This window comes from Cynoglossus semilaevis, chromosome W (assembly GCF_000523025.1).
Source record: "Cynoglossus semilaevis isolate Cse_v1.0 chromosome W, Cse_v1.0, whole genome shotgun sequence".
Classification (NCBI taxonomy): domain Eukaryota; kingdom Metazoa; phylum Chordata; class Actinopteri; order Pleuronectiformes; family Cynoglossidae; genus Cynoglossus; species Cynoglossus semilaevis.
In genome coordinates this window covers 5,635,762-5,650,575 of record NC_024327.1, presented here as the reverse complement: position 1 = coordinate 5,650,575, position 14,814 = coordinate 5,635,762, and the positions used below count along the sequence as shown (strand labels likewise).

Genomic DNA, 14,814 nt, shown 5'->3' with positions numbered 1-14,814 from the left:
TTTTTTTTTTACTACAGTCTTAACAAAATATATATTTGTGGACTATAGTAGGTAATTAAATAAAAATAAGTATTTTGGCTTCATATTACCTGCACTGCTAAAAATACAATAAAATGTAAACCAAAGTTAGGTAACCTAGTAGGTAATTGCCACTTGGGCATTATAGCAGGCCAGCTGGGTTAAAGATAAAAGAAGGATATTGGTTAGGCATTTGTCCAAAAGGTTGCTAATAGTTCACACTGCTTAAAAATAAACTGTAAAATCTAGTAAAGTCATAGATAATTATAAAAATAAATGCTAAAAAATAAGCAAAATCAGTTAGATGACTAACTGTCAACTGACATGCAAAAGCAAAATATGCAGAAAATAGCAACAGGTTAGCCTAGCTTGCTAATAGCAACTAATTAGCCTAGCTAGCTTTGCATTAGCTGAAAACAGCTAATAAATATTAAAACTACAATGTCTTTTTTTTCCAGTTTACTGATCGCTATGTATTTTCAGACATCACAGACCAGACTACAGTAACTGTGTACAAATGGCAGGGGTGACTCCATTAGTAAAATTCTTTATGGCAAATAGTTATATTGAACAAGTTGACGTGTTTTTAAGTTCAATAAATAAGTAAGTAAAAAGGTTATTTGTTATATTCAGGGATAAAATTAAAAATGAATGTAACCTATCTTCATACACCACCTTCTCCAGTTTGGTGATTGCCTCCTCTGACTCTGCTTTTTCCTGTTCTCTGGCCTGTGGAGATATTAAAAAATAAGCGAGGACACATGAATGTCATTAAAAACACAAAAAGGAAAAATATCTTCATGAACAATTTCAAAAACATTAAACATTAACAAGTAAAAAATTATTTTCCTTCTTTACCCTGTGCTGATAATCTGCAGCTTTTCTGTTCAGCTCCTCGCTGGTCTGACAATTATCTTTCAGTTCAGCCTCGTACAGGTCACTGCGACATCGAGCAGCAGACAGGTCCTCCTCCAGTTGTCTGATGGTCACTCTCATCTCCTCTAGCTGAGCACAGTATTCCTGGAGAGGCAGGAGAAGAGAACTGGCACTAAACTCAATATCAATAGATTCAAATAAATTTCCTCTGAGAGAAATTCAATTAAGTTTTGTATGTCCAAACGTTTGTCAAGGGCACAGAAATTTAATAACGTCAAAACATCTCAGGAATAACTGCTCCTTCAGTACTTCAGTACTTAGGTACTGAAGTACTGAAGGAGCAGTCATGGCATCATGTGATTGCATACAAATGTATTGCATTTTAACAAATACAATTAGTCCATTACATTTGTCCTTGTCTAATCTGGACCAGCGTTACATGCAAGACATACAGTATCAAGGAAAATAAGACATAGATTCTGTTCTACAACATTAAAAAATAGCATACACAGGCGATACACCCTGTTGTAATTCACAAGCCTTTTAAAAAAATCTGTATTAAAACAGAAAGTCAAACATCTGGTAAACATTTAGGGAAAAAAGTCTTTTTGGCCATATCTTCTTTTTCTTTCAGCTTTGTCCCTTTTTTTCAGGGGTTGCCACAGCAAATCATTGATTTCCATCTCTCCCTGTTCTCTGTATCTTCTACTCTGACTCCAACTACCTGCATGTCCTCCCTCACTGCATCCATATATCTCCTCTTTGTCCTTCCTCTCTTTCTCCTACCTGGTAGCTCCATCTCTAACATTCTTCTACCAATGTATCCACTGTCCCTCCTCTGCACATGTCCAAACCATCTCAATCTGGCTTCTCTGGCTTTTTCTCCAAACCTTCCTGTCTGTGTTGTCCCTCTAATGACCTCATTCCTGATCCTGTCCATTCTTGTCACTCCTAAAGAGAATCTTAGCATCTTTAACTCTGCCACCTCCAGCTCCGCCTCCTGTCTTCTGCCTATTGCTACTGTCTCTAAACCATACATGGTCTCACCACCGTCCTGTAAACCTTTCCCTTCACCTTAGCTGACACTCTTTTATCACAGATCACTCCTGACACTTTTCTCCAGCTGTTCCATCCTGCCTGCACTCTATTCTTCACCTCTCTTCCACAAGAACCGTATTTTCCGGACCATAAGGCGCACCACATTATAAGGCGCACTATCAATAAACGGGAATATTTTCATACACAAGGTGCACCGGGTTATAAGGCGCATTAAGCAAAAAACAAAACACTTAGCGAAACAATTAAGCGGAACAATCAAGCAGTGATGATTTCGGCCTTCGTGGAAACTCGGACGACATTTTGAACTGATATCTTAGCCCAGGTATCCACGATCTATAAGCAGAAAGTGGCGTAACTTGCCCGGCGTTGCCTCCCTGTCTTGGTGAATGTGTGTTCACCTTCTGTCATCCAATGCTCCTACGCAGCTCGTAACTTAACTTTAATGCCATGTTAACACCAATATTTAGCGGTTGGAATTCTGTGGTTAATCCACCCGGAATGATGGCAAGCCCCAAATTAGTTTGCTTCACTTGGGTTTTGACAATATTGTTGACATGGGAGTCGCATATCAATAGGGACGGAGATTTGTGGAAAAAGTGTGACCTAAGTTGGACACTGGAGGACGCTGTTGTTTTTGTTGTTGTTGGCCCCTCCAGAGTCAGGCGGTCGTCACTATTTTTGTTCTGGGTGGTCACCGTATTGTTGTTTTGACGCTGTTCCGTGCTGAAGTGCAGATGTTTTGCAGAGAGTGTGTGTTTTGCCAGTATCAATAAAAACTGAGAAATAAAAAGAGGTCTTGACCACGAAAAAAAAAATCGACAGCCATGCGTCTGAGTCATCCTTGTGGAGTCTTCGGGTGTTTGGAGGCACGATGCGACATTGCACAGATTTGGGTTACACAACCATACTGTAACAATTGTTGTTGATCATCTTATAATTGTGATAACAGAGTTAAACATCATTGTTGGCTCCCAGCGTGCTTCAGTTGTGTGTCATCATGTGTGATGCGCTGTATGGTTTGGCTTTATAAAATCGGTTCGATCTCAGTAAGCGCAACCAGAAGTAATACATAAGGCGCACCGGGTTATAAGGCGCACTGTCGATTTTTGAGAAAATTAAAGGCTTTTAAGTGCGTCTTATAGTGTGGAAAATACGGTACTTAAACTCCTGCACATTCACCATCTCTGGTCCTTGTAACCTCACCATTTCACTGTTCTCCCTTATGTTACACACATGAACTCCATCATATCAGCTAGTTCTCTACTTTTCCCTGTAGTTGTACCTACATTCAGAGTTCCAAACTTCATTTCAGAACTACACAACAGAAATCAGTCACAGCATAATAAATCAAATTTCAACCTTCTCATCGGCCTGTGAGGAACATCAAGCTGTCAGAGTAATGCACTGTAACCTGAGACAGTTCAACAGAGTATATTAGACAAGAAAAAAATGGTGGAAAAAGAGTTTTATCACAGTGTTAAGATGTTGTAAACATGTATTCAATCTTTACAATATATTCATTGTATTAAGTTTCCATATCAATTTATACTGTTATTGAATGCTGTTATTATGCTGTACTAAAAGGGAAAGTGCTGAAGACAGGTGTGCATGCTGGTGGATTACATAACAATATGATATGGACAGCACTGAATGGTACCGACTGTTACACTTGGAGAAAGTTAAGCTTTGAGTTCTGAATGTAACCATTGTTCTGCACTCCTTGCTGCAAGTAAAACATTTAAAACTTTGAGATCTCATATTTGATTTTTATTTGATTCTTTGTGTGTTAGGAAACTGGGGGTATGAACTAACAGCATATTTTACAGTCCTATCTAACAGAAAAAGTTTCCTGACACACAGTAAAACACGTGGTAATCTGCACCCACGCCCCTTACCTTTATCACAGTAAAACAGTTTGTACTTGTCAGGTCTGTCTGTTTCCTTTTCCTGCTGTCTGCTGTGTGGGGTAATCTGTGTGATCACACTCACATGTGTTTCTGTAATTAACCTCACTTGTGTCTCCTGGTGCTCCTTGTATATATTGTGGGATCATTAAGAGACTGTCTTTGTGAGTGCTGTATTGTTTGTGCCAGCGTTGTGTCGAGCTTTTTGTTGTAGCTGTTCCTAGTCTGTTCCTGAGCAAGTCTGTTGCTGTGCTATACTTTGCCTATGCTTCTGTTCTGGGTTTTGGAAATTGGAATCTTGAAATAAACTACCTGCACTAGTCCTGCATTTGGGTCCTGCCTGCTTCCTGCCATGTCGATGCCCACACGTGACAGTACTAATGAGAAAATACTCTGCAAAATATCTGCATTTAATAATTAAATATCATTTAATTACAACTTTTCATGTCAATCAGGAGAAAAAATGTATTCTTTGGCAAATCACTGCAGTCCAGAGAAAAAAATATTGTAAAATAAGCTTTTCTGTCATCCACAGCATAACCTTTAGATTAATATGAATGTACAGGACAGCTGTACTGTCCTCACTAAGGTGTAGAAACTCTGACTAGACCGTCAGCTAAACTCTCTTATATTCATGAATATGAAGGATCCCATGGTTCTTGTTTAATTTAATTTTTAATCTTTATATTGTATTGAATCCAACTTCAGATGACAAGAGGTCTAGATTACATTCAGTATTCAAACATCCAAGAGTGAAAACTAGGAGAAAAACAATACAATACACAATATAATCAATTAAATGCCCCAGTATCCTGAATAAATCTTCCTTTTTGCAAATCAGTGCAACACCATGCAAACATCCACATGCTAACAACTGTTTGCCAACAAGGCTACCATTAGCATCATAAATCAAACAAAGCAATATTACTTCCAGTTCATCAACTTCATTCTTACAGCATGGCATAAACAGACATACACAATCACTTGATTAAAGTATAAACAGTACATACAAGTAATGCCTCCACTAGGAATGAACAGCTGGTCCAAGACCCTTCTGGTGTAATGCTCGTCGGCACTGTAACGGCTTGCTGAACTGAAAAACATGTTCCCAAGCGTAATTCTAGCGTTTTACTTCCTACTTCCGGTTTAGCATGAAAATATAGCCTTCAAAATAAAGGTCAAGAGGAAGATACAATCATTCCGAAATAAAAAAATCTAAAGATGAGTGGGAGGAGCTTAAATATTTCTATTTTAGAGAAAGTGCCCACCAGTCGGTAGAGAAAGGACTTAAAATCCTGTAGAGCACTTGTTTACTACACATGCATTACAAGGAAGGACACAAGCAGCAAGAGTGGAGGAGACACTCAGTCTGGAGCCAGAGTCTAATGAACCAGTCACAGAAAGGCAGGAGTCAATACAGATGTTTCTAATCATTGCTGTCAGATCCAAATAAGAAGAAGGATGAATATCAGAACGTTATAGGCAGTCAACATGGCAGGAAGCAGGCAGGACCCAAATGCAGCACAATGGAGACTCTCTTCAGGTGCAGCAGGTTTATTACAGTGTCAAAACAACATAAAACTCACTTGTTAATACTACACAGCATAGACTTCTCAAAAACATGTCAATTTCTAGGCATGAACTCTAAACACAGCCGAAAACAGACTCACCCAACACAGCCTTACTATGACCAGAACTGACCATTAACCCCACAAAAACATAGTGAGGGAGAGAGGTATATATACCCAGGGCACCAGGTGACACCAGTGAGACTAATCAGAGACACAGGTGAGTATCAAGACACTAACTCCATCCAGCAGCCAAAACAGGAAGGGGAAACAGACAGCCCAAACACGGAGTTTGGAAAATGACTGCCAATGTTACAGTCTCTTTCAGGGCTTTGCCCCATTAGCTGTGTTCTCTTTTCCAAGTTTAGATAAATTGTTGTTTTTAACACATTCAGTCGAATAATGAGCACTCACCGTAGTGGAATTAAAGTAGGCAGTTTTGTTTATATATCACATTTCTAATTAGGAGGAAATTCAATGTGCTCTCCAAAAAGCACGGAGGCCGACGAGGATCAATATGTGGAGACGCTTTACACTCTGATAGTTTAGGGTTCGACTCCAGACTCTGCTGACCTGTGTGCTTTAGTGTTAATATGGTAAATGAGTTAGGGTTAGCCATTCTAGGTCAAGTAAAATAGATGATAGAGTAGATAGAGTAATAAGAAGCTACTGAGGCTAGTAAAGGCAGGATCAGCTTCAGTAAGCCACAAAAAACAGCAAAACTTTGCTTAGAAGCTAACAGAATAGACCAGATGTGATCAACTTTTGCAAAGCAAAAAGAATTTGAATAAAATAAACAAATAAATAACATTTTATTTTAATGAATAAATGTGATAATAATACTTATTTAACCAAAAAACAAAAATAGCTAAAATTCCACTAAGAGTTACCTGAGATAGCTAAAACTGGTCCAAATAATTTTTCAAAATTAAGTCAAAAATGTCTTTACATTCCATCTCGAGATGGTTTTATGACCTACACAAAAACATTTTTTGTATATCATAACATAAGATGACAGAGTAGAGATCTGTCCTTGTCTTATTTAAAGTGTCATGTGACTGTGTTGAACTTAGACTTAAAGCACTGTAGTTGTCCCTTATCATAGTTCTCTCTCCACTTGGTCTCTTCACATCCTGTATGTTATCAGTTCTTAATGGCCCCTCTCCCACAGATTTCTTTTTCTATGAACTCGTCTGTCCTCGATCTCTGCTGTTTGGTGATCCAACACTGCACGGTTTTTGTATGAAAATGATTAACACTGCACTCATATGGATATGGCTGTAACACCTCTCTTGAAAATCACCACATAAGTTGATAAAGGCTTTTTACCTTCATATGGTATTTATCAAATACCACTGTAATTAGTTGTGAGAGTTGTTCATTCTGTCCAAAATATACAAATCTATTTACATCCAGCAGTCTTCATCTTCCTTTTCTTCATTTTCTTTTTCACCTGTTCTTCTTCTACTTCATGTTATTGCCAACACTGACATCGTCTGCATGTTCCCTTTCTATAACAGACTACTGAGTTTCCTGTACCATTTTTGGTCTTTCTGTGCTTTTTGGAAATGTCTTTCTGTACCTTCTTCACGCCAAAAGTGCTGCCAGATTGTTTCTTCCTGCCTCCAAATACAGCCCTTTCCCTCAGATTCTAAAAACCTTCCCTTTTATTTCCACACTACAGTACATTGCAGTACATACTACAGCAGCTTCTTTTTCTGACCTACCTGGTATTTTATCACCTGGTACTCAGGGTCTCTAGCTATGACAGGTAACACTTGACTGTTGTCGGTGTAAGAATGTTACTGTTTTGTTAAAACTCAAAATGGTGACTCTGAATGTTCGCTAAATAATTAACCACACTTTTATGACAGCTATAGAAATGTTACTGCTCTACTGAAACTCAACTTAATGTCCATTGTCCAAACTCAACTGAATGTTTAGTTAAACAAATGCTTATCAGCGCAGAATGGTTAACCACAAATTTATGACACCAGACCCTGAAGTTTATGACACCCCAGATCCTGAATTGTGTGTGACCTGACCACAAGGTGACAGCCTTCCTGGACAGTTCCACATGTGCGGCAGAGGGTGAAGACAAGTCAGTCAGCGCTCCTGGCATAGGTCCTGAATATCCGGCAGGCTGCTAGATCAGCACCGACTCAAGAGAAAACTCTGTAAGTTCGTTTTTACATTGCTTTGAAAGTACTTTGTAACTCTTGCTCTTGTTCACTTTGTAATAAAAACAGCTTAAATGCGGACCACTCGACGTTCCTGTCTTTGATTTTGGACAAAAGAACATGTAATGATGACATCGGCAAAAACATATAAAAATAAATCAATTAAACTAATTCACCTCCTCTGCCTCCACCCTCTTCTGTGCGTTGGATGGTTGGTGTTTTATTTTGCGTTAACTTCCTTGGTTGCTTGATGGTTGCATCGTCACATTGCTTGTTGTAAATAGAATGAAATCCCAAGGTATGCTCACTTTTTAAAAGTGAATATAAGAGCTAAGGCCCCAGCACTTGATCACGACAGCCTGCCCACTGCATCAGTGTGCCCTTCACTCGTAGGCATAGGGCTCTCATCTCCATGGCAACCGTTGCACAATGTCTCCAGCACTTGGTAAGCAGCCCGAGTGTAGGCTGAGGAAAAATAGGTTGCTCTTCTATTACCTTTTGAAGAAAAAGTGGCAGATATAATGTCTGTGGGATGAGATTCTATTGTTTTTAGCTGTAAACAAGTCAGTCCTGGAAGGGCTTCATTCTCACAGCTGCCAGCTCAACGTCATGTAGAAATGCCACTGTATGCAGACGCACACTCACCAATAACACACTCTTGTCATATTCAAATTTGCAGTAATTAGGGTCTGCGTGTAGAGTGGAGTATTTTTTTCTGAACTCGGAAATGGGAGACGGTGAATACCAGCGTCAGACACTGACGTAATGGTTGCAATGAAAAATATCAATCAGCCCCCAAAAAATAAACAAGATTTTAGTTAGTGTTAGTGCAGCAAATACAATCTAGCAAATCTATGGCCAAAGATGTTAGAGAAAAGGCTGAATTACCTATTTTATAAGGTTATAAGTATATTTATCCAAAAGCTAGGATATGGTTAGACCAGGTTTGGACTAAGTATTGACCTAAAGTAAGCTGTGAAATAACTTAGAGATAGCAATGAATATATTAGAAAATACCAGACAGGATAACTGTTGATCTGAATTGATATTATTTTCATATAATAAACAAAGGAGCTTAAATTACATAATATACAATTAAATTACATTTGAATGTAACTATATTGGGAAACAATTACGAGGTAGAAAAAAAGAGGCAAAACTACTATCCCTAAAAGTAGAGCTGAAAATAGTGAATTAAAAGTGGGTGGCAGTAATAAAAAGAAAAATGTAAAAAATAAATACAAAATAAAATCAACTCACACTATAGTCAAGGGTGCTATGGTTCAGGACAAGAACTTGACTTAAATCTGACTGGAGTAAAATGTTTAGTTACTTGATCAATAATGTGTTCCAGTGCTTCTACTTTCCAAGCCTTCCTTTATCACAGAGCAAGTACAGTATAGTACTCGAGCACTGTGACCCAGTGGTAAACACCTGCAACAGAAGCTGGAACTACTACCTGCTCCTTGATCTCCTGGAGCTTGTTGCTCTGTTCACGGATGTCATGGAGGAGCTGCAGAGCTTTGTCATCCTCCTGTGACACTTCCATACGGGCCTGTTCCAAACTGCGCTTCAGACTCTGCAGTAATAAAAGCCACAGCACACAGTTCAGTTTGTCAGCATGTACAGAAATCTAGAACAGTCCGCATTACAACAATTAAGTTCTGTTGTGAATGCTAATATCAGTTTACACATAATTTGGAGTATTTTTTTGCAGCTTTGCTGTGTGCTGCTTTGTTACAGGAAGGATTTCATTTTTATATTCATCCAACCGTGAGAGTTGAAAATTCATGTCCAGTTCAGGTTGATAAAGAATAAATGGAGAACGTCACTTGAAGTGCATGCAAGTCAAAGAGATATCATTTAAATTCCCGCCCATCAGTGATCCGACAATAGTCATGTTACAAGTGCTAGACTTCATTGACTACAGGAATACTTACACTACATTCTGTGATATAGGTGGCCAGGTCCTGTTCCAGGATGCTCCTCTGGGTCTCTGAGGCTTTTAACTCAATATCCTTCTGCTGCAGAACTGACTCCAGGTCAGACATTCTCCTCTGGACAAGTGAGATTTCCTGCTCAACCTTAAAACAATGACAAAGAGCACACTCACTAAAAACATAGCCACATCTGGAAAAAAGACAAATTTAGCCCCTTGATTAGAGGGTCCCTGAATAAAGTCAACGCCTGTGAGCGTCCATGAGATCAGATGGTTGGACCTTCTGTAATAACAGATACACACAGATCTAACCTACCCTACAACTAAATACATTTCTGTAGGTAAAATTTAAATTTCTAATTAGACAATTATATGTGAAAAGTCGTTTATAAATGAAAAACACAGCATCGGACTCAAAGTGAAAGACGATTCATGTTACTTTAACAATGGCATAGCTAGCTACATGAGCTAGTCTGATTATCAGAAAACATAGGAAGATACAAATATTGAAGAAAAGCAATAATATATATATATATTTGGTATGAAACCAATAGCAACCACTTGCGTTTGTGTGAGGTGAAAAGCTCAGTTAAAACATTACATCAAACTCTAAAGCAGATGAGCCACAGCAGCAGGAGGCCACACTTCACACGTCACCTTAAAACCATCCAGAGGCAGTGTTTCACACAGGCCTCCTCAAATGAGATGAAGGGGTTTTAAACAAACACTGTCTGATCTGATTAATCTCTACTGATGCTAAGATATTCAGATGTGTAGTTAAAATAGTCGTGGTGTTAGAGTGGTGGGTATTTTCTTTTAAATCTTGGGTCCAATAGTACCAGGTACTGACCATTTAAGGACCAGAGGAACAAAAAATATAGAGAGCAGCAGCAGTATTTATTCAGCCAAAAGTAACCATGTCAACATCCCCACATCACAGCCATCTATGATAGATCTATTCTATTGTACCACAGCACTAATACCAGTATTTACTGTGTATGTTTACTGTTTGTTCAGATAAATTAAAAATTTTAAAAGGTTTTTTTTAAAAAAAAATTCTAGTCTAATGTATGAGATGGACAGCTGATGTTTGACAGGCTGTAGATTCTCAGTCTTTGAAGTGTAGTTAGTCTAATTAGGACATGTGCACATTGTGTAAATTAATGTGTGAATAAAAACATAACAGACACAGATGGATGAATAGTAGCACATCAGAAGTGTTGTACCTGTGACATGTGTCCGTCGGTGCTGTCTGTGGCCTGTTATCTGCTGAAGATCCTGCAGGCGTCTGGTTGTATCTGTTATATCGATGGATGAAGTCTGTAATCCGAGAGAGAGGAGGAGAGGAGAGAAGCAAGTCAGAAGGATAAAGAACAGATAACAGTTTTTATTGTTGAGCTCTCACAAACCACTGAGGCGTTGACTGTTATATAAAACATTTTGAATTCATTATCCTGTCATATTGATCAGAGGTAAAGAGAGTGAATATTTATAGGAAGCAGATTTTTAACTGTAGAAAAACACTTTAGAGCTATGTAGATACTTGATTAGTATGCACATAAACACACACACACAGAGTGATATATTTTGTGAGGATTCCACACAAAATGTGCACTCATAGTGTTGCTAAGGAGGTCTAAAAATAGCCTTGGAGCCTTTATGCACAGCAGTCTCTTTTACCAACGCTGGATATATTTGTCAGCATTTGCAGTGGGGAGGGAGGTGCATGGATGAGCCAGGGAGGGACCTGACCTCCCACTTCGTCCTGCAGCAAGATGCTCCACTCTAGATCAACTCACATGTGGAGGCTCGCAAATCTCTGTGTTTCCACTGTTGCATAACTGTGTTAATCTGGATCATCATGAGACTATAGAACCAGCAGGACGTATACTTCTCTGAGACAGTCCTCAGAAACGAGCCTTTATATTGATCCCAAGCTTTGATTTAATCATTATTATGATATGAAGAATGGGATTCAATTCTACAAAGCCTCCCCTGTCTTCACACTTTGATCGTCTGCACCTTGTGTTACTGCAGCTTCCAACAGCTGTACTGCTCTAATATCTTAAATGTGACAAACATCATTTGCATCACTTGAGTTAAAGCACAGTAGACGCCACCGGTTTACAGTTCTTTCTTAAAAAAGCTTATCCAGTCAGACTGGCAGCACATGATGGAACAGCAGTTGGTCCATGATGATGACGAGGGTGCTGATGATAATGATGAAGATGATGATATGATAAATTATGATTATGATAAACATAAATTATGATGAATGATTATGAAAGATGATTACAATGATGAATGACAATGCAGGGTGATGATGATGAAGGTTGATGATGATGTAGGGTGTTGATGATGATCTTAATGATCAATAATGATTAAAGATAATTAGGAGTGATGATGATCAGGATCATTTTTCTCTAGGGGGCAGTAATGTCACGCCAAGGATGCAGGTCAGTCTTTAAAAAAGAAGGCAAGCTGGATAAGAGTTTGCTGGATTGTCCAAACCAAGATTTGGAGCAAACTACCTAAACTAATATTAAAAAAAAATAAAAATAGAAAAAACCTGAACTATGACCTTTATGTGTTACTTTACTCAGTACTTTATACTATGCAGCTATAGAGGGCTGCATAGTTACATATAAAACCTTTTTTCTGAAAGGCTCCACAAACAGTGCTTGTGTAAATGAACTCATTAAAGGCATAGTTAGAATTCAGAGAGAAAAACTGTCTTCTAACCCAGTAAAATAGGTGTTTCTCGTGGGCAGAATATTGTGTGCTGGGCTGTGAGTCAGAGTTGTTGAAGAGGAGGAGGAGAGAGGTTGCATCCTAGTCATGGTGTGGCTCTACATTCAGTCTGGTGAGTGACCAGAGTGCAGACTGGAGTGCTGGTGTACCCTCTGTGGGTAGCAGTGAACCACTAACCTGCTGAAAACACTGTTGTGCTGCAGATTCTTCTCTAAAAAATAACAAACTTCAAGTTCCTCGGGCATGGAGTTTGATCTCTCTCGTTCCTCTCTACACACACTTACAGACACTATTGTCATGACAACAAGAAATTGGTTTGGCGCTTTCTGGCTCCAGCCTCTGCAGTTCTTCAATATAAATATGTCTCTGCAGCTGCGATGATTTAATACTAGAAACCCATGTCATTTTATAATTTAGCAACAGTCACCTGATGAAAATTGTTCACTCATTCTAGACATGCACAGACAGACACCAGGTGGCGCTGAAGTACCTGATAGTACACACTTTTTATACTCTTTAGATTTATTCTCAGTTTAGCCAATATCATCAACCCTAAAACAAAAACAACCAACAAACAAACCAACAAACCCCCCCCCCAAAAATCAATATTTTCTCACAGAGTAACTTTTCTAAAGGTATTTTCTACTACTTCATCCCATTACACTACTTCTACTACTGTACTTTATTTTGACCACTCTCACAAAAACATCTTCCACTGATATTATTAACACCACTCTGACTGTTTCATTACTTCTGGTTCTAATTCTACCACTGTTTTATTTACAACCTTTATTCCACTCAGTCTATATCACAATTTTCCATTACTGCTAGTACTACTATTCTTTTTACTGTGTCCACTATCTGTCCTACAAATACACCACTTCAATCAACTGTCCTTCCACTTTCACTGATAATACTGATAACTGCTACTAGTACGACTGTTGATGCGACTGCAACACTGCCTGTAGTTTTTGTTTTAGCTGCTTACAATCCAATCTCAGGATTCCCGACAGCTAGAACAGTTATTCCAATGTTCTGTTTGCCAACAGCAGTCACCAATAGATTTTCTCTTAGAACCAAACGGTCTCATCTTGATTATGTTTTAGCACTTTAGCTGAGAAAGGATTGGTTGTAATTAAGAAAATATGTCAACGCATTTTTTTGTAACAGAGTGTAACAGAGGTTAATAGTTACATCATTGGACTAAATCAACAGAATCTGTGCCCTGTGTGACAACATTGTTGAAATGCTGAGGTGCTACTGCACCAACTCGCTCTAAGACAGGTATTCCCAGAGTGTAACAGTGGCTAGCTGCCACTAGGGGGGTCGCCTGATAGAAAATGTGTTGTATTGGGATTTTTCCACACAATAAAGCCATGCAAATAAACATTTTCTTTGTATAATTCAAATAAGCTGACATTTGAATTAATAAATAAATGCAGGCTGTTCGGCCAAAAAAGTTTGGCACCCACTACTGGAAGAAATAACTTAAGAAATAAAAAAATAAAGAAATACTTTGTCCTTAATGACACATGGCCTCCAATCAACCACCAGCTGGACAATGTGATGTTTCCAGGGGAATTCACATAAATGGAATAAGTTTAAAATACAATCAACTGCAGCAGCAATCAGCATTATGTAAATGAGGCTCCAATCACAAACTGCTGTTGTTACTGACCCAAATACACCCTTGAAAAATATCACTTGTCCAGTGGTTTCCAAATTGAGGGAGTACTTTTGAAAAAAAATGATTAGGCAGCAATATTGGTCTTTGGAAATAGGGATTTCTCCTGAGTCACATGACCTTTTCACAAATCTTAACTAAATGATCAATCAGTGTAAATAATGTACACAACTCTAAGTTCTTTCATCTTGCACTCAATTTTTTTTAGGTAGTGAACTAAGACCCAGCAAATACAGTGGTATGAAAAAGTTTGGGCAGCCCTGATCATTTTCAAGATTTTCCTTTATGGATCATTGGTTGTTCGGAACAGCAATTTCAATTAAATATATCATATAGCAAACAAACACAGTGGTATTTAAGAAGTGATATGAAGTTCATAGAATTTACAGAAAGTGTGCAATAATTACTTAAACAAAAGTAGGCAGGTGCATAAATTTGGGCACCCTTGTTGTTTTATTGATTTGAATACCTTTAGCACTAATTAACACAAAATGTGTTTAGTAAGCTCATTGACCCTTGACCTACATACACAGGTGAAGCCAATCATGAGAAAGTGTATTTAGAGTGGCCAGTTGCAAGTTGTTCTCCCCTTTGCATCTTCTCTGAAGCCGGGCAACAAGGGAGCCTCAAAACAACTGTCAAATGACCTGAAAACAAAGATTGTTCAACCGTCTCTGTCAAACTGTCTCGGAGCCTCTCTCTGCATTTTCCTCCAAAATCAAAATGATGGATCTGGTCAACTGGTCTCTCAACGCAATTGATCAAATTTCCTCAACCATGAAAATGGGTAAAGGAGAACCCGCCTGCCCTGACGGAACCTTCCCGGCCGGCTACA

The 14,814-nt window shown here is 38.6% G+C and overlaps 1 protein-coding gene across 2 annotated transcripts in view; it reads right to left on the bottom strand.

Moving 5' to 3' along the window:
* Positions 1-10: 10 nt before the first annotated feature.
* LOC103397029 (citron Rho-interacting kinase-like) overlaps positions 11-14,814 on the bottom strand; it is a 20,149-nt gene continuing 5,345 nt past the window's right edge. The window contains exons 2-6 of one of the 2 annotated variants that reach the window (XM_017042625.2): positions 10,771-10,864; positions 9,546-9,689; positions 9,065-9,184; positions 877-1,038; positions 11-747 (exon numbers count right to left, since the gene is read on the bottom strand). In XM_017042625.2, coding sequence (XP_016898114.1) covers positions 580-747; positions 877-1,038; positions 9,065-9,184; positions 9,546-9,689; positions 10,771-10,779 — 603 coding nt within the window. In that variant the 5' untranslated portion in view covers positions 10,780-10,864 and the 3' untranslated portion in view covers positions 11-579. Of the gene's footprint in view, positions 748-876; positions 1,039-4,867; positions 5,482-9,064; positions 9,185-9,545; positions 9,690-10,770; positions 10,865-14,814 lie in introns of those variants that run through there. The other variant, XR_003048834.1, reaches the window with a different exon arrangement.